This window comes from Cynoglossus semilaevis, chromosome 10 (assembly GCF_000523025.1).
Source record: "Cynoglossus semilaevis isolate Cse_v1.0 chromosome 10, Cse_v1.0, whole genome shotgun sequence".
Lineage (NCBI taxonomy): Eukaryota > Metazoa > Chordata > Actinopteri > Pleuronectiformes > Cynoglossidae > Cynoglossus > Cynoglossus semilaevis.
The window spans coordinates 19,511,081-19,527,774 of record NC_024316.1 but is presented as its reverse complement, the minus strand read 5'-3'; the positions used below and the strand labels follow the sequence as shown (position 1 = coordinate 19,527,774).

At 47.1% G+C, this 16,694-nt stretch overlaps 4 protein-coding genes across 15 annotated transcripts in view; 2 read left to right on the top strand and 2 right to left on the bottom strand.

The window, feature by feature from the left end:
• The window catches only part of LOC103385473 (BICD cargo adaptor 2), a 12,940-nt gene extending 11,846 nt beyond the window's left edge, over window positions 1–1,094 (bottom strand). Inside the window, exon 1 of the mRNA XM_008319378.3 lies at window positions 107–1,094. Within this exon, the coding sequence (XP_008317600.1) occupies window positions 107–346 (240 nt within the window). The 5' untranslated portion in view covers window positions 347–1,094. The remainder of the gene's footprint in view (window positions 1–106) is intronic.
• A 1,511-nt stretch (window positions 1,095–2,605) lies between these two features.
• On the bottom strand, window positions 2,606–5,323 carry rpl32 (ribosomal protein L32). 2 transcript variants are annotated; one of them, XM_008319371.3, is made up of 4 exons: window positions 5,191–5,323; window positions 4,450–4,550; window positions 4,190–4,371; window positions 2,606–2,769 (listed from the first exon to the last, which is right to left on the bottom strand). In XM_008319371.3, the coding sequence occupies exons 2-4, from the start codon at window positions 4,543–4,545 to the stop codon at window positions 2,640–2,642; spliced, it is 408 nt and encodes a 135-aa protein (XP_008317593.1). In that variant the 5' UTR covers window positions 4,546–4,550; window positions 5,191–5,323; the 3' UTR covers window positions 2,606–2,639. The 2 variants fall into 2 exon arrangements, with proteins under 2 accessions (XP_008317593.1, XP_024915110.1); XM_025059342.1 differs by having other exon boundaries at window positions 2,617–2,769; window positions 5,195–5,216.
• A 136-nt stretch (window positions 5,324–5,459) lies between these two features.
• ssuh2rs1 (ssu-2 homolog, related sequence 1) lies at window positions 5,460–10,253 on the top strand. 11 transcript variants are annotated; one of them, XM_017036221.2, is made up of 15 exons: window positions 5,460–5,597; window positions 5,750–5,789; window positions 5,878–5,942; window positions 6,086–6,235; window positions 6,459–6,554; window positions 7,456–7,531; window positions 7,626–7,755; window positions 7,841–7,901; window positions 8,153–8,274; window positions 8,360–8,422; window positions 8,499–8,581; window positions 8,662–8,754; window positions 8,842–8,947; window positions 9,109–9,216; window positions 9,384–9,524. In XM_017036221.2, the coding sequence occupies exons 4-15, from the start codon at window positions 6,211–6,213 to the stop codon at window positions 9,522–9,524; spliced, it is 1,104 nt and encodes a 367-aa protein (XP_016891710.1). In that variant the 5' UTR covers window positions 5,460–5,597; window positions 5,750–5,789; window positions 5,878–5,942; window positions 6,086–6,210. The 11 variants fall into 11 exon arrangements, with proteins under 11 accessions (XP_016891710.1, XP_024915103.1, XP_008317594.1 ...); XM_025059335.1 differs by having other exon boundaries at window positions 6,023–6,235; XM_025059339.1 differs by having other exon boundaries at window positions 5,462–5,597; window positions 5,763–5,789.
• Window positions 10,254–10,624: 371 nt separating this feature from the next.
• Window positions 10,625–16,694, top strand: part of dcaf1 (ddb1 and cul4 associated factor 1) — a 14,047-nt gene continuing 7,977 nt past the window's right edge. The window contains 15 exon segments of the mRNA XM_025059343.1: window positions 10,625–10,843; window positions 11,931–12,051; window positions 12,142–12,218; window positions 12,302–12,375; window positions 12,448–12,561; window positions 12,805–12,942; window positions 13,061–13,657; window positions 13,996–14,097; window positions 14,178–14,336; window positions 14,424–14,603; window positions 14,692–14,901; window positions 14,984–15,153; window positions 15,347–15,471; window positions 15,816–16,051; window positions 16,149–16,638. Coding sequence (XP_024915111.1) covers window positions 11,939–12,051; window positions 12,142–12,218; window positions 12,302–12,375; window positions 12,448–12,561; window positions 12,805–12,942; window positions 13,061–13,657; window positions 13,996–14,097; window positions 14,178–14,336; window positions 14,424–14,603; window positions 14,692–14,901; window positions 14,984–15,153; window positions 15,347–15,471; window positions 15,816–16,051; window positions 16,149–16,638 — 2,785 coding nt within the window. The 5' untranslated portion in view covers window positions 10,625–10,843; window positions 11,931–11,938.

The following is a 16,694-nucleotide window of genomic DNA, read 5'->3' as shown; positions in this document are numbered from 1 at the left end:
AAGGGGGGATGTGTGGGTGAGAATCATCCTCTAGACACAGCATCCTTTTCTATTGACCTTGGATGAAATGAAACGTTTCTCCGTGACAGCGTCGGTGCCTCCTCACCTGCTTCAGGAGGTCCAGCTCCTGCCTCACAGCCTCGTACTCCACCTCCAGGTCGTCGTACTGCTGCTTCAGCTGCTGCTTCTCCTCCAACACCACCAGACCATATTCCGCCGCCTGGATTTTTTCGCTGGTGGTTTCACTGAGCTCCCGGGCCAGACGCTCGATTTCGGCCCGCATCCACTCCGGCCCGGCCTCGAGCAGCAGCGCGGCGTCGGGATATCCCTGCTCTTCCACGGACATCCTCTCGGTTTAGCGACTGGTGGAGACGAGGAGGTGGGGTGTCTTCAAGCGGCGTAACCTTGAAGAAGAAGCGCTGCGCTCAATTTCGTCGGTATTTGAACTGCATAATTCCCCCGCCTGCTTTTCTCTGTACCGGCCCGGTGTTCTTAGTCATCAAGGTGCGGGGATTCGTTCTCTTCCGGCGGGGGAGCTCGCCTTTATTTCGCCTTAGCGCTCCATCGCAGGGCTCCTGGGCTTCCTCCTCTCCCTCTGCTTGTTGTCGTATGGTCGCAGCCGCAGCTGGAAAACCTGGAGCTGAGAGGAGCAGCAACCGGAAGTACGTCATCTGCTGCATACCTTCAAAATAAGGGCTGGGATATGAGGCCGTGTCAACGGATCCTCAAACGGGTGTGTTCATGTTTGATCATAATCACTCAGACATGTTCAGACAAGGTTCTCAGGCTTCTCTTTGTTGATTATTATATCATTATATCTCAGTCGAGTGTCGAGCTGATGTAACGAACGATCCAGACAGAAGACTTCGAAACGATGAAGACAAACTGGAGAGATTATTTGGACAGAATTTGAACAACGTCACACTACACTCACACAGACAGAAACATATATGTATGCTAGCAGTGCTAACATCTATGTATGCTAACAGTGCTAACATATGTATGCTAACAGTGCCGTGTACTCTGTTATAATGTATATAATATTATCGATCATGTCATCATTTTTATTCTAAGCGGTTTGATTCACATAAAATGGTTTCTGTAATAAAAGAGATTCTTTAGCAGGTTTTTATTTTTACAATCTAAATGTTTTTATTTTTTAAACCGATCCTCTTCCGGTCCAGACACCGGTCTGTTTGAAACAGCTGAACGGACGTTTGGTCGCAGTAAAACGTTCGTACGTGACCCGCTGATGTCGTCACAGCAGAGTTACTGTGCTTTGTGGACGTTGTAGTATTAGAGAGAAGACACAGCGCAGCGCTCGCCGCAAAAACAACTCATTTCCCACAATGCTTTGTTCCTGTGCTTATGTGGAGCACGGAAGTGCCCCGTAAGAGCTTTATTTATAGAAGTTGAACCAACATGCAGGTCATTGGTAGCACTTTCCACACGTGCAACTACTGCCACCTAAAGGACAAAAAGTATTACTACTTTTTAATCGAATCCGGACGTATCCAGCACACAAACTAAGGGTAATACCTTTTCTACGGAGCCCCTAAAGTGACAGAAGAGTGGGGGAAATATATAAAAACGTTTTTGGTGCAGAATGGTAACGGTAATCTGGCCCGTGTCCCGTCAGGGGCTCCGTACTTTTCAGACTAACGTGACGAACCACGTACGGCGGTTTATTGTGAGTATATAATTTTTTGAACATTTTAACAAATTAATTAATGACAATAAGCTACTGGTCTTCTTTCTAAACCGTCCCTCGTCTCTCGGACAGCGACACCTGTCCAGGTCTTTAGACACAATTCTCTGGGCTGTTTGTCCAAATCATTCTCTTCTATCAAAGTATTCGAACAAATAGATAGAATTCCCGATTCCTCCAACGTGTAAACATGTTCACGTTAAAACTATGAACACCTACATTTACACCTTCAGTAAATTTATGAAAACAAGTTCAAGTTTGTGGTAGAAAACTGATATATTTGTTAAACAGTCCACAAACATAGACTTTTGGTCCTTTTAAAACATTTAAATAGTGCTAATCATCAAGGATAAAATGGTACACCACATCCCCTCTTAAAAATGAACTCTGAAACTAATCAATAATCCTTCAAGGACCTTCATTTAAACCTAAACCTCCTTTACTTCATTAGTATGTATTTACCAGTCCTTATGATTTAATTTGTTTTTTTTTTGCGTCTTTCATCTGTACAACTGTTTAGTTGTGATGTATTATACACCTCGATCACGTCTCTTCAGTTTGTTTTTTCTGTTTTCTTTATATAAAGTCATTCTTCATACTGTCAAATTAGTTTCTTTGTAGAGTTTCATCATTGACTCACTCAAAAACAACCTTCTGTGATATAAATACTACGTTAACAAAGACTTTTTCTTTCTTTCCTGTGAAAAACATTAGTATCACTTTCGAATGAGTTAGCACCACCTGCCGGCCAGGGAGGGGACCAACATGAGCAATATTTAACAAAATACTGTACCATTTTACCGGCCAGACTTGCACAGTTAAAACCACCACGGTAGGCAGTGAAGTCTCATTTCAACTGTTTCAGACGCTGCTGTAGAAAAGACTCAGATGAACTGGTTCCATTTTAAAACATTTATTTAGAACAAAAAGTTTATTCGTTCTCCTCGCTCCTGAGCCTGGCGTTGGGGTTGGTGACCTTGATGGCCAGCTGAGCTGCCCTCTCAACAATCAGCTTCCTGTTCTTGGAGGAGACGTTGTGGGCGATTTCAGCACAGTGAGTCCTACAGGGGGCAGAAAGGAGGGTTCGATAGTCACTGACAAATGTCTTGACGTTGGTTTGAGAACGTTCACATGGTACTTAATTAAATCTGATGTTTAGTTTAGATCAACAGAACCATGGAAGATTCAGATCCAACTCCAACTACTCTCAGCATGATTAGTTCAGTTAACACACGTTTTTCTTTTTGTGAATAAAAACACTGATCTAGTGAAATGAATGAATGAAAAGAACAGGGCTAAACTAAACTTAAACTTAACTAAACTTATCTTTATTTGTCATTGTGACACAGTACAGCACAGCACACCATGCACAACGAAATTTAACCTCTGCATTTAACCCATCACCAAGTGAACAGTGGGCAGCCATGGTCGGCGCCCGGGGAGCAGTGCTTGAGGACGATGCCATGCTCAGTGCATCTCAGTGGCAACCTGGCAGTTGGTGGATTCGAACCTGGGGCCTTCCGGACCGAAGTCCGCTTCCTTTACCACTAGGCCACCACCGCCTAGCCTAAAATGAATGAATGAAAAGAACAGGGCTAAACTAAACTTAAACTTCACAGTGAGTCCTACAGGGGGCAGAAAGGAGGGTTCGATAGTCACTGACAAATGTCTTGACGTTGGTTTGAGAACGTTCACATGGTACTTAATTAAATCTGATGTTTAGTTTAGATCAACAGAACCATGGAAGATTCAGATCCAACTCCAACTACTCTCAGCATGATTAGTTCAGTTAACACACGTTTTTCTTTTTGTGAATAAAAACACTGATCTAGTGAAATGAATGAATGAAAAGAACAGGGCTATCAGAGTATTGCACCACCAGCAGGCTAGGACGGGAACTGCAAGGTCAATGTTTACAAACATTCCTATCAGGGCCAGTTTCATGTTCTATATGGGGTTCTACAGATGATGTGGAACCCGTCCTCGTTAACCCTGTCACGTCTCTAGGTGAGTGAGAAAAAAAAAAAATCCTTTCTTAATTAATTGACCTGCGTTATTACTTTGTTGGTTTTGTTAAACTACTAAATTACTTTTAAACATAAAGTAGATTAGATTTAGGACCAATTAAAATAACCCTAACCACTGATTGGCCAGGCCACCATTCATCTGTTCATCATAGAACCGTCTCTTTAAGAACAACGCTCATCTACTCCGTGATATCATCAGATTCTTAATCTTTGGATCAACTTAAAACTGAAACCATTTCAAACATTTTAACAGTATTTTCTAAAATCACTACAAACCCTAACCCAACTGGAATCATTTTGAAGTGCTGAGCTCACTGTGGTTGTTGACTTTCCTATAGAAATAATCCTTATTTCCTGTGGGGGCCACAAGTCTCCACCATGTGTCCTGACTGAAGAACGAACGTTCATTTTATTCACGAGTCTGCAGGAAGAAATGTTTAAATAAAGAACTCACTTGTTGCTCATCATCAGCACCTCAAGTTCCTTCACATTGTGAACCAGGAACTTCTTGAAGCCAGTTGGCAGCATGTACTTGGTCTTCTTGTTGCTACCATAACCAATGTTAGGCATCAACATCTGACCCTTGAACCTCCTGCGCACCCTGTTGTCAATACCTCTTGGTTTACGCCAGTTTTTCTGTGGAACAAACCAGAAACAATTAAAGTCACAATTAACTGCACTCATTAACAATAACAAAAGTTTTCCACAACTTACCGCGATTTTCACATATCGGTCCGATTGATGGCGAATGAACTTCTTGGTTCGCTTCTTTACAATCTTGGGTTTTGTAAGAGGCCTGATGGCTGCCATGGTTACTGAGTTACAACAGAAAGACAATTTACTTTACGTTAATGATAGCCTTTACTGAGCTGTGCTATGACAGGGTGATTGTTTGCTTCAAGGCAATTCATTTGATTAAAAAAAGTGTCACAAGTGAACAGACAAGTGTAATTCCCTTCACTTAAACCATAGTAACCGATTTAATGCAGATAGACGCGTCTTTACTGCAAACACCCGTGGATCGACACACGTGAACGTGGAGTCTTACAACAAACATGAGAACCTGCATCACCTAGCTGTCGGCTATCCTTTACCCTCTTATTAGCCAGTTAGCCACGAAGCTCAGCAGCCCAGATTTTGTTTTAAACTGAAGACTTTCATTTTAAACGACAAACGTCTAAATTGACTGTTGCTTTCTTCTTCTTAAGATTGTGAAATTGCCCCGATACACAACGTTTACTGAATACAAACGCCAACTTAGTCGGTCTGGACCTAGCAACTGCTTTAGCCACAGTGCCTCGCTGTACTGAGACTTTATACAGATGTTTACAGACAGACTATGTGCTCAATATCACCTCACATGTGTAAATAATGTGTCTGGTAAAGATCAACCACAACAAAATAGCCAGAGAAAGCTTCAAATAGTGAAGATTGTAATAGATTAGGTCAACTCACCGACCGATGAAAATCCAAAAAGGACCTCAACGATGCCGGAAGGAAAGAAAAGGACTTCCGGGTCCTTTGCAAAGCCTTTCGGGAGGAGTAGTTCTTCTTCGTATTCTAACCAGCTGAGAATTGGGACGAGTGCAAAGTGTCTAAAATAGTTCCCCCCCCCCACACACTAAACATAATAAATCAATATGTATGTTATAGAAGTAGTTATTTATTAATACAATAGTTTTATTGCGTTGAAAACACGGGGCACATCTGTACGACCGTAGTTTTTGTTTTTTCACCCCAGAGAATATTTCTGCGCACTTCCTGTACATTCGTATCGGGGGTTTTGGTGATGGGCAGTGGACTGGAACAGCAAAGAGGACAGAGCTGAAAACTGGAGACAACTTTTGGCCTCGATTCTTCAGGTCAGCTGACTTACAGGAGCTACGGAGTGTGATGAAATGTCAGTCATCATTCGTTGTCACATGATTGTTGTATTTGTGGGCGGCTTGATACCTGTGTGTAGATCACTGCGCATTTTCTAGATTTTAAACTCTTTTTCACCTTTGTCGTGTAGTGTCCTGTTGTAGGTGAATGGAACGTCAGCCCATCATGAAGTGAGTTGAATCAGTTTCTGGTTAAATGGCGGTTTTAAAAGTCGTTTTCAAACACCCGCTCTTAACTTTCGTTTCCCGTTACTTTCAGCCACCAGAACAGAAACTACGGGGTTGTCAACCCGGGCTTTGTCCCGACTGCTGAGGGAACGCCCGGTAAGTAACAATTGCACATGTTGTTAAATCTTGTCTTTTCTCCTTTAAACGATAAAAATCCAATTCGATGTTATATTTAGTGCCCGCGGTCCGCTGTACAGTGAACGCGCATACCACAAAGTGACGTCACTCCGTACGTGCAGGTAACGTGAGGTTGTTGACTTCGAGACAGCGGCAGGATCTACATTAACGACCAAAGTCCGGAGTTTTGGTCGATTAGTAAGAGCTTTATCCGCTGGTCGTTAAGTCTGGTTCAGATTCTCTCAGCATGGACACTGTTCACCCCGGCCAGGGTAAGTACTGGTACCAGCACTGGTACTCGGGTGTGGAGAGTACAGGACCAACGTGTTACCACTTGGTTACAGGGATTCAGTAGAAATCCTTTGATTTGCGCGGTGATTTAATTGTTTTTTTTTTGTTTTGTTTTTTCAGTCCATTTTGTGGTTAGTTTTTGAACTGTAACATTTGAAGGTGTTTCTGGGTTTGACTCAACTGGTTCTTCTGGTTGTCTTTCAGCCATGTTTGCTCCGCCCACCGCAGAAGGCCCCAGTGCTCCTCCGGCCAGCATGTTTGACAGCATGCCGGGGTATGAAGGCACCATCGCAGGAGGAGGTGAAGTACTGTTACTGCGTACTTCAGTACTTCAGTACTGACACTGTTGCTGCCTCACTGACAAACACACTGAGTAAACACTGGGCTGAGACTCTGATCTCCTGAACAGTCAGTGTCTGAACTGAACTGACAGCACATCGACAGGTAGCACCAACCAGGAGTTGAACATCACGTCTTTAACCACAGAGAAGGAGGTTGTACTTCTTCACCTCCCAACACTGGGGACTCTTCCTGCAGTCTTTAGACGTCTGTTGGGGACTCTTCCTGCAGTCTTTAGACGCCCACAGGGTCAGTCAACAGACTGACCCTGTGGGCTGCAGTCTGGGGGAGTCAAACCCCCCCCCCTCAAATAGGAAACAGGAAACAGCTTGTTACAGTGAGTGTTTCCTGACAGGCTGATCTCTCTAACCAGTCCGTTGTCAGGTTAAAGTCTCGACGATCGGACGTTTCACAACGACGTGTTTGTCCATCTGTCAGTTAAACGTCCGTTTCTCAGGTTTGTAGTGAAATCCTTCCTGGTTTGAAGCTCCTTCAGCAGCGGTGAAACCAGACACTCACCGTACAATAAGATTTGATCACGATTTTAACAAAATGGGCTCCAGACAAATTCAGACAGAGAGATATATTTATCACCAACTGAAATCATTCTCTTCAATAATAAAACAAATGAACATTTCTAAACAAACACTGCACATCATCATTGATCTCCTCTGAGGGAGGAAGGAAGGGGGGGGGGAGGAGTCACATCCCAGTGTGTTGGGATCTGAACCCAGATCTTAGTCCCCTTCACAGTCTTGGGCCCCTGGTGTAACTTCCTAGTTCTACTGTTGTTGTTGTTGTTGTTCTGGACTCAGTCACCGAGACAACCTGTCGTTTCACACCCGTCTAATCTCTGCTCCAGGTGGATTCCTCCCCCCCCCCATGCCTGCCCACCCACTCCCCGTGCCTGAGCCTGGACCTGAGCAGCCACACTGGACGTACGGCCTGGTTTATGTCCTGTTGAACACCATGACCCATGTAACCAGGTCTGACCTCATGACCTACTGTGTGCTCTTCTCTGACCACTGGCAGCATTCCGTCCATCAGTGAAGACACTGCGCGGGAGGCCTTTGTCCTGTTTGCGTCCAGCAAGTGCTGCTACAGTAAAGCACCGGCCAAGGACGGAGTCATCACCAACATGGAGGCCTTCAACACATACAGGGTGAGGTCTCACAGAGTGAGCGGTGAGCTCTGGGTCAGAGGTCAGGTCCTCCTGTGACAGTCGTGTGTTCAATGTTTCTCTCTAGTACCGTCTGGAAACCTTCAATGAAACCAGATCCACCGAGTGGAACCACGAGCCGTACAAAGGTGAGACGACCAGGCTTCAGGATTCACCTCCATGTATTAGTCAGGGCCAAAGTCCCAACAACAGGAACATCATTGTTGACCATCATCCGTCCATCATCCGTCCATCATCCGTCCATCAGTGATCTTTAGAACATGATCTTTATTTGAGAATCTGTGACAAAAAAGTTGCTGTGAGGTTTGACCTGATCAGTGCTCAGTCCCTTCAACAGTTCCACAGTCAGTGCTTCTCTCTGTTGTGTCATGTGACCCAGGTCAGCCAGTGGATGCCTACTCTCAGCCCCCCCCAGGGCCCTGGGATATTCCCACTAAAACGCCCACTTTTTTCGTGGATGACAAAGACATTGTGAAGGTGCCGTACACCTCCTCAGTGAAGGTGAGCCTCTGTTTAAACCTGTCTGACTAAAAACATCGATTTCTTCTTCTTTTCTTTCTAAATTTCACCCACATTCTGCCCCCAGAACTGCCACGCCTGCGTGGGGATGGGGCGGAAGCCCTGCAAAGACTGTGCTGGTGCTGGTAACGTAAGTCATGACCACAGGTCCAACTGATCACACTGACATCTTAACAGTGGACTGACTGATTCCGTGTCGGCTGCAGAAAGTCTGTTGGGTGTGCAACGGATCTGGGTATCGCCACGGAGACGACCGCTGTAACCACTGCAGCGGCCGAGGGAGGGAGAAGTGAGTAACTGAGCGCAGCAGGACTGGGTCCGTGTGTGAGGACGCTGAACCTGAACTGTATTTGTTCTGTTGGGTTTCAGCTGCAGCCACTGTCAGGGACAGGGTTCCAGAACATGTGAAGTGTGTCAAGGGAAACAACAGCTGTTGGTCTACATCCGCCTCACCGTCAAATGGTTAGTGCGGTGTCGTGTCACGTTCACTGACCTTCGGCGAATAAACGTTCAAGTCAAATTTCAACCCTTGAGTCTTTTTCCTCTCAGGACCGACAACACTGACAACTACGTTGTCGAGCAGCGGAGTGGACTGCAGGCCAACAACCTCAGCTCTGTGTCTGGGAAGGAGCTGTTCAGAGACACCCAATACATGGTAACGTCCTGCTGCCTGCTGGGGTGTACTGCAGCCCGCTGCACAGCTGATCGGAATATTTTAGTATTCAGTATAGTACTTATTAGACCGCTGTGGACTGCCTACAGGCTGCAGCCCTCCTGTTGAGAACCTCATTCTGTGATGTCAAATGTTGTGTGCAGGTGTATCCAGTGATTGGTTTCCCAGACCCTGCAGTGGTCGGTGCTGCCCAGCGCCTGGTCAGTGAACATCAGGCCAAGTACTCCCAGACGTCACGCATTCTTCAACAGGTACGCGGGCGTCAGAGGTTCTGGTCAGAGCAGCGTTTGTTGTGTTTCTCTAACACACTCTGGTCTCTGTTCTCAGCAGCGTTTGTTGTGTTTCTCTAACACGCTCTGTTCTCTGTCCCTGTCTCTGTTCTCTGTTCTCTGTTCTCTGTCTCTGTCTCTGTCCGCAGCGTCAGACCATCGAGCTGATCCCTGTCACCAAGGTGACGTACCTGTGGAAAGGAAAATCTCACATATACTTTGTTTATGGAAACGAGTTCAAAGTTCATGCAGATAACTATCCTGCCACCTGCTGTTGTTCTGTGATGTGATTGGATGGTTCAGTCAGAGGGACCCACGTGTTGAGAACCGTACAGTCACATTTCCATACAGTTCATTTTGGTTCAGTTTGTCTGTAATGACGGTCAGTTATACTGAGTGATTTTTATTCTACTAACACTTCAAAGATGAATGTCGTGTATTTTTATAGTATTTTCACAGAAACATTTAACACATGAAGTTCTGTCTGTTTTAATCATCGTTATTGTCCTCACCAGGACATAACAACACAGTATGTCAATAAAGTCACATTATTAGGTCGCAGGTTCAAATCCACCGGCCACCAGGGGGCTCCCCCGAGGGGCTCAGCTTGAGCTGCCCCCCCCCATCCTCACCAAGGTGATGGGTTGAAGACTGCACACTTTTACACTTATGGAAAAAAACAGTTTCTGATTTAGTTTACAGTGGTTTAAATCCCATTCTGACCACGGACCATGTGACCACGGACCATGTGACCACGGACCATGTGACTCTATCTGTTCTGCATTTATCAGTTTTGTTGCACTATCTGTGTTGTTTGTTTTTCCTTGTTCTGTAAAATTAACTCCAAATGTTCCTAAAGTAATTCTTATATTTTGATATCACTCAGAAATTTATATCTGCTTTGCAATGATTTGACTGTTACTTTTGATAATATTTTTACGATTTGCAGGACAGTAGTAATATCATGTATTTAACAATATCTGCAATTGAAAAATAAATCAAAATGCAAATATCAAAAATGTCTGTCTGTAATAACATATCTTTTTAAATTATTTTCTAGGTATAAGTAGATTTAAATCAACAGGAGGGAAAATCAGAATCTTCCCAACAGCCAAACATCAAACAAACACAAATACAAATCATAACATAAATGACTGAAATGAATTTGAAAGTTTTAGTTGCTTTTTCTGCGCTTTCTGGCAGCTTTAAAATGACCACGTGATAACGGCTATTTATTTCTAGATAAATTCATTGTTATTATTAGTTTAAATTTTATTTTTTTCTAGTTCGATCTTTATGGAAACTTTTTGTTGACAATGGTTTCAGACCGTGTATCTTTACTGAAAAGGCGACTTTTCTCACGTATCTGGCAATGTTTTGCTCAGGCGTTCTACGTCAGTAAAAGTCGACGGTCGCTCGTAAAATGACGTATGCGACGTGTTTGCAGTAATGAAAATAAACGGCAATCACAAAGCTACATCAAAGCTGGAGACACTTCGGCTGTGATACCGGGGTCGATACGGGGACAGTGGTACCAGCGGAGCCCGGGCTGATACGGACGGGTTCGCCCAACCTCGTACGGGTGGGAAAGAGCCGAACTAACAACGAGGTAAGTTAGCAGCGCTAGCCGGTCTGGTCTGTGTAGCTGCGTGCTAACACACACTGTCTGTTCTCATGTGGATGTGGGCAGTTCCGGTCTGAGTGGTATTTCCAACCGCTTATATCACAGTATAACAACGAGGACAGTGGAGCGGAACACGGAGCAGCGACACAGAAAGCAGCACTTTAAAGACGTCACCAGTGAACTAAAGTGTAGCTTTCTGTTTAGCCACAGCGGTGCTAACGTGCAGCCTGACAGTTTCCTCATTTTGCTGCTGCTGCTGCCGCCGCCGCCGCCGACACTCGGCTCCGGCTGCAGGGAGAATGTGATGACAGTGGACGTGCTGCTGGGTGTTGGATGTTGTTGGATGTTGTTGGACGTTGTTACTGAAGGACGAGGTTTTAAACAAACGGATGTGATTGACGGTGGACCAGTGGACCAGTGGACTAGTGTTAGTGTTCACCTTGTCTATGGTTGTTGTTTGGATTTAGACTGTTGTGAACTACAGGTATTATTCATCTTTGACTAATATTGATTTGTACTTGTAGTTTTATATGGTTTATAAAAAATACTTTTTCATGTTAAAAACACACTGTGTCAACAAGCAGCAAAATAACGGAGACCTTGAGTATTTCTAACTTCTTTATACTTTCAACTAGTATTTTCCTGTTTTTTCTGCTTTTTATATAGTCAGGACTTCTGCCCCATCCTACCCACGATGCTTCATAACACCATTGGATGTTATTTCAAACACTTCCTCCACGGCTGCTGTCATTGAACAACAATCATATCAAATGACAAAGCGCTGCATATTTCCCCACAGTGGGGCAGATACACCCCCCTGCCCCCCCGCCCCCTCTTAATCTGCCAACTGGTTTTGTGTTTAAGTGAATTTAGCACTCAGGGCTTTGGCCTGGACCCTACAACGTATACGAACAACAACACTTTCCTAATTCCTCTTAATATGAACTCAAATATACATAAATATATGTACTTTAATGGTATGTCATTCTGACTGTATGTCATTCTGACTGGTCATTCTGACTTGTATGTCATTCTGACTGTATGTCATTCTGACTGTATGTCATTCTGACAGGACACACCATGGCCCTAGACTCTGCCAGTGTGGACTCCAAGGCGGAGCTGACGGCTCAGTTGGAGCAGTGGGAGAGGGACCAGCAGGGCAGCACTCAGGACCTGGTCAACATCCTGACAAAGTAAAGAAAAAAACAAAACAAGAAAAGTTGGTAATAATGTCAACGCGGCTGGTGTTGTGACGTTTGTTCATCATGTGCTGTGTATTTCAGAATTTCTGAACTTGTTGAGAAGGAGACGGAGGAGTACCACAAAGTGGACCCAGACCCTTTTGACGACCGACACCCTGGTACGAACTCAAGCCGCACAGTAAAATCAGGGTGAAGGTTTGAATGTCCTGCAGCTGTTTGATTTTCCCCTCTCGGCCACCAGGCAGAGCAGATCCTGAGTGTGTGTTGGGGCACCTGCTGAAGATCCTCTTCAAGAACGATGACTTCATGAACACAGTAAGAAGTGGGACAGAAGCCGGACCGGGTTCCTTTCATATACAGATGTTTTCAAAGGTTTTCCTTTTGCAGCTGGTGAACAGTTACGTGATGTCCAGCAGAGAGTTCTCCCTCAACGCAGCAGCGTGTCGTCTGCTCCAGAACATCATGCCCGGTCTGGAGACGGCAGTGGTCTTCCAAGAGAAGGTTTTTCTTCTTCTTTGTTTTCTCTTGTTAGGAAATGGCAAATTTGTACAGCACAGATGTACACGGATGTACATGGATGTACACGGATGTACACAGATGTACACAGATGTACACGGATGTACATGGATGTACACGGATGTACACGGATGTACACAGATGTACACGGATCGACTGGTGGTTTTACGTTTGTGTCGGTGTTGTCTCCCCGTACGATTGTTGTTGTTTCTGTTGTGTTTGTCAAAGGAGGGAATTGTTGAGCGACTCTTTAAATGGGCCCAGGAGGCCGAGCAGCCGCTCAGGATCTACGCCACCGGCCTGTTGGCTAGTGCCATGGAGAACCAGGACAACGCTGCCAACTACAGGGAGGAGAACTCAGTGTTGGTCAGTCACAGGTTCTGTTTATAAACCATTCAAGTCTAAGGTTCTGCTGGTACCAGGTGCAGCCCCCCCCCCCCCCCCCCCCCTCCTCTGACCTGGTTTCTGTATCTGACTGCGACAGGTTCCGTTGATGCTGCATCGGTTACGTGAACTTCAGGACAAGGACAGTGAGAACAGGAGGGACATGAAAAGGCCCAGCCCCAGGAAGGCCCCCCCGGAGCCCCTGTTACCGTTGGACGAAGAGGCCGTGGACGGAGGATTTGAAGAAAAGCCCTTCACGTCAGACAGAAAGGGAGCCCAGAGTGAAGCTGCAGGAGCAGAGACGGAGGGAAAAATCTCTTTTTCAACCATGGAGCCTGAAAACGAGTTCTCCTTTCGTCTGAGCTCCCCCCACAGGACCAGCAGGTTCTCCAACGCTGCTGTCAAAACCATGATGAAGCCCATGTCTGCTCCCACTTCACTGACGCCAGCGGCTTCTTCTGAGAGGGGCTGCTACGTGAACAGGAAGACGGAGAGGGAGTACGGCAGAACCTCCAGACAGAAACTCCATTTCTCTTTGCCAGAACCAGAGAGGAACTTCAGCGAACTTTCAAACAGCAGCTGGTCTGAGATGAGTCCCTGGGTGATCGGTAACAACTACCACCTCTACCCTGTCACTCCTGAGATCGAGCAGAGGCTCATCCTGCAGTACCTCACTCCTCTGGGGGAGTACCAGGAGGTTGGTTTACTACCAGTAGTCCGATTGATTTTCACACCGTGTCGTTACATCCATTTACACCAGGAGTTTTTTTTTTTTCTGCTTGTCTTTAACCTGGTTCATACGTCAGATGTTAGACCAACGTTTATGATTTTAAAAAAGAAAAAAGTTCTAAAGCAAGAAAAAAAAACAGATTGATAAAAACATTCTCCTTAGTCCGTCTGTGAAGATGATGAAAGGTTCAGTGTTCCTCACCCCCGTTCTCCTGCCTGTCCTCACCCCTGTCCTCAATCCCGTTCTCCTGCCTGTCCTCACCCCCGTCCTCACCCCTGCTCTCCTCCCCCCTCTTCTGTTTGCAGCTCTTGGCCGTCTTCATGCAGATGGGCGCTCGTGAGCTTCTCATGCACTACATGGATCTGAAACAGACCAATGACGTGCAGCTCACCTTTGAGGCTTTAAAGGTAAACGCCGTTGTTTAGTTCACAGAGACCCAAAGGTCGACCTCTTGACGACCTCTTGACCTTTTGTCTTTCTGCCCTAGTACCTGGCGTCTTTGCTGTTGCACAAAAAGTTTGCGGCAGAGTTTGTAGCTCATGGAGGTGTTCAGAAGCTGCTGGAAATACCCAGACCGTCGATGGCTGCCACCGGGGTGTCGCTGTGCCTTTACTACCTGGCCTATAACCAGGACGCCATGGAGAGGGTACGGAAACCGACTGAGACCGACTAAATCGTGGGTCGGTCGTGAACGGCCGACTCTGATCAGAACCACTCCTTCTTGTTTCTGCAGGTGTGCATGTTGCCTCATGCCGTCCTGTCCGACGTGGTGGCCTACACCCTGTGGCTGCTGGAGTGCTCTCATGCGTCCGGCTGCTGCCACGCCACCATGTTTTTTTCCATCTCTTTTTCTTTCCGTGCCATCCTGGAACTGTTCGACCGCCAGGACGGGCTGCGGCGCCTGGTCAACCTGGTACGATTCCCCGGCCCTGAGCCACGTGTTTGATAACATTAGCTGATTGTGACCTTTTTAATTAATCCAACGTTGAACCCGCCTCCAGATTAGCACACTGGAGATCCTGAACACTGAAGACCAGGGGGCGCTGCTGAGTGATGATGAGATTTTCTCCAGCAGGCAGACTGCCAAGCACACCTGCATGGCACTGCGCAGGTACTTTGAAGCCCACCTGGCCATCAAGGTAGAGCAGGTGAAGCAGTCCCTGCAGCGCACTGAAGGGGGCGTTCCCATTCACTCCCAACCCTACTACAAGGTGAGTCAGGAGGAGGAGTCCTGGAGTCACAGCAGGAGGCGGTCTTCCTGCCCTGACCCTCTGCCTCCATCTTGTTTCCCAGGCGGTCAGCTACACCCGTGAGCAGGTGGTGGAGATGATGGAGTTCCTGATAGAGTACGGACCTCTGCGGCTCTACTGGGAACCAGCCGAGGTCTTCTACAAGCTCTCCTGCGTCCAGCTCCTCCTCCAGCTGACGTCCATCGCCTGTGACTGGAGAACCTACTACGGCAGGTACAAAAACAGATCCAGACTCAGAGGGAGAGACGCAGAGGGGACAGGGGGGGGGGGGGGGGGGGGGGGGGGGGGGGGGGGAGTGTAGAGAGGTCAGAGGACGTGCAGATTAACAACAGTCTAGAAACCATACGATGATAAAGAACAATGAAGGCGTGACTCTAATTTGAATGTTGATTGGCTCCCCCTGCAGGAGTGACACGGTCCGTTACGCCCTGGACATCCTCAGTATCCTCACTGTGGTGCCCAAGACCCAGCTGCTGTTGTCTGAGGCCGTGGCCGTGCTGGACGAAGGAGGGTCCACCGTCTCCACAGTCGGTCAGTGTCCTGCGTCCTCAGCTGAAGACATAGTCCGCAGAAATCTGTCCACACGATACGTGTCACGATACGGCGGCTACCACACCATATATTGTGATGAATTGTGATACTCTAGTCACCCCCCCCCCCCACAAACACACACACACACACACCCCCAACCCCCAGTGTAGCTGTAGTCCCAGTGTGATCCTAGTCTCAGACTCTGGAACAGGAATATTGGACTGGTGTTTGGTGATAAACTGATGGAGGAGATTGATACGGGATCAGGAACAGAAAAATACTGCAGTATTTCAGTGTACTAGTGTCTTTGTAGTACGGTCCTAGCTTCTTGTGTTTCCTCCCAGGGATGAGTATAGTCCTGGCTGTGGCCGAGGGAGAAGTCTTTGTGAACGATGCTGAGATCCAGAAGTCGGCTCTGCAGGTCGTCATCAACTGCGTCTGTGCTCCAGACAAACGCATCTCCAGCATCGGCAAGTTTATTGCAGGAACGCCGCGGCGCCGCCTGCCCCAGCAGACCAAGGGCAGTGAGATCGTTCTCACCAGGATGTGGAATGTTGTGCAGTCCAACAATGGCATCAAGGTAGAGTGACCTCTGACCTCTAACAGCTCTTTGATGAACTCACTACTGAACCACACCACACTTCACGTCCCCCCCCTCCCTCTGTCCTCACCCCCAGGTCCTGCTGTCCCTCCTGACGGTGAAGATGCCCATCACTGATGCGGACCAGATCCGAGCTCTGGCCTGTAAGGCTCTGGTGGGTCTGTCCCGCTCCAGCACGGTCCGACAGATCATCAGCAAACTGCCGTTGTTCAGCAGCGGACACATCCAGCAGCTGATGAAGGAACCCGTGCTGCAGGACAAACGCAGCGAACACGTCAAGTTCTGCAAGTTTGCTGCCGAGCTGATCGAAAGGATTTCTGGGAAACCGCTGCTGATTGGTACAGACGTGTCTCTGGCGTGGCTGCAGCGGGCCAGTGTGGTGGCCCAGTCCAGGATCACCTTCCCAGAGAAGGAGCTGCTGCTGCTCATCAGGAACCACCTGGTGGCCAAAGGCCTCCATGACACGGCCTTCACCCTCACCAAAGAGGCGGAGCTCCCCATGACCTGTCAGTCTCACTCTTCACATTCAGCTTCTACCTTCCCCTCTGTCGTCCCCCCTCCTCCCACCTCCCCTGCTGCCGTTCTCCCCCCCACCCCCCGCCCCGGCCACGCCCACCGGCCC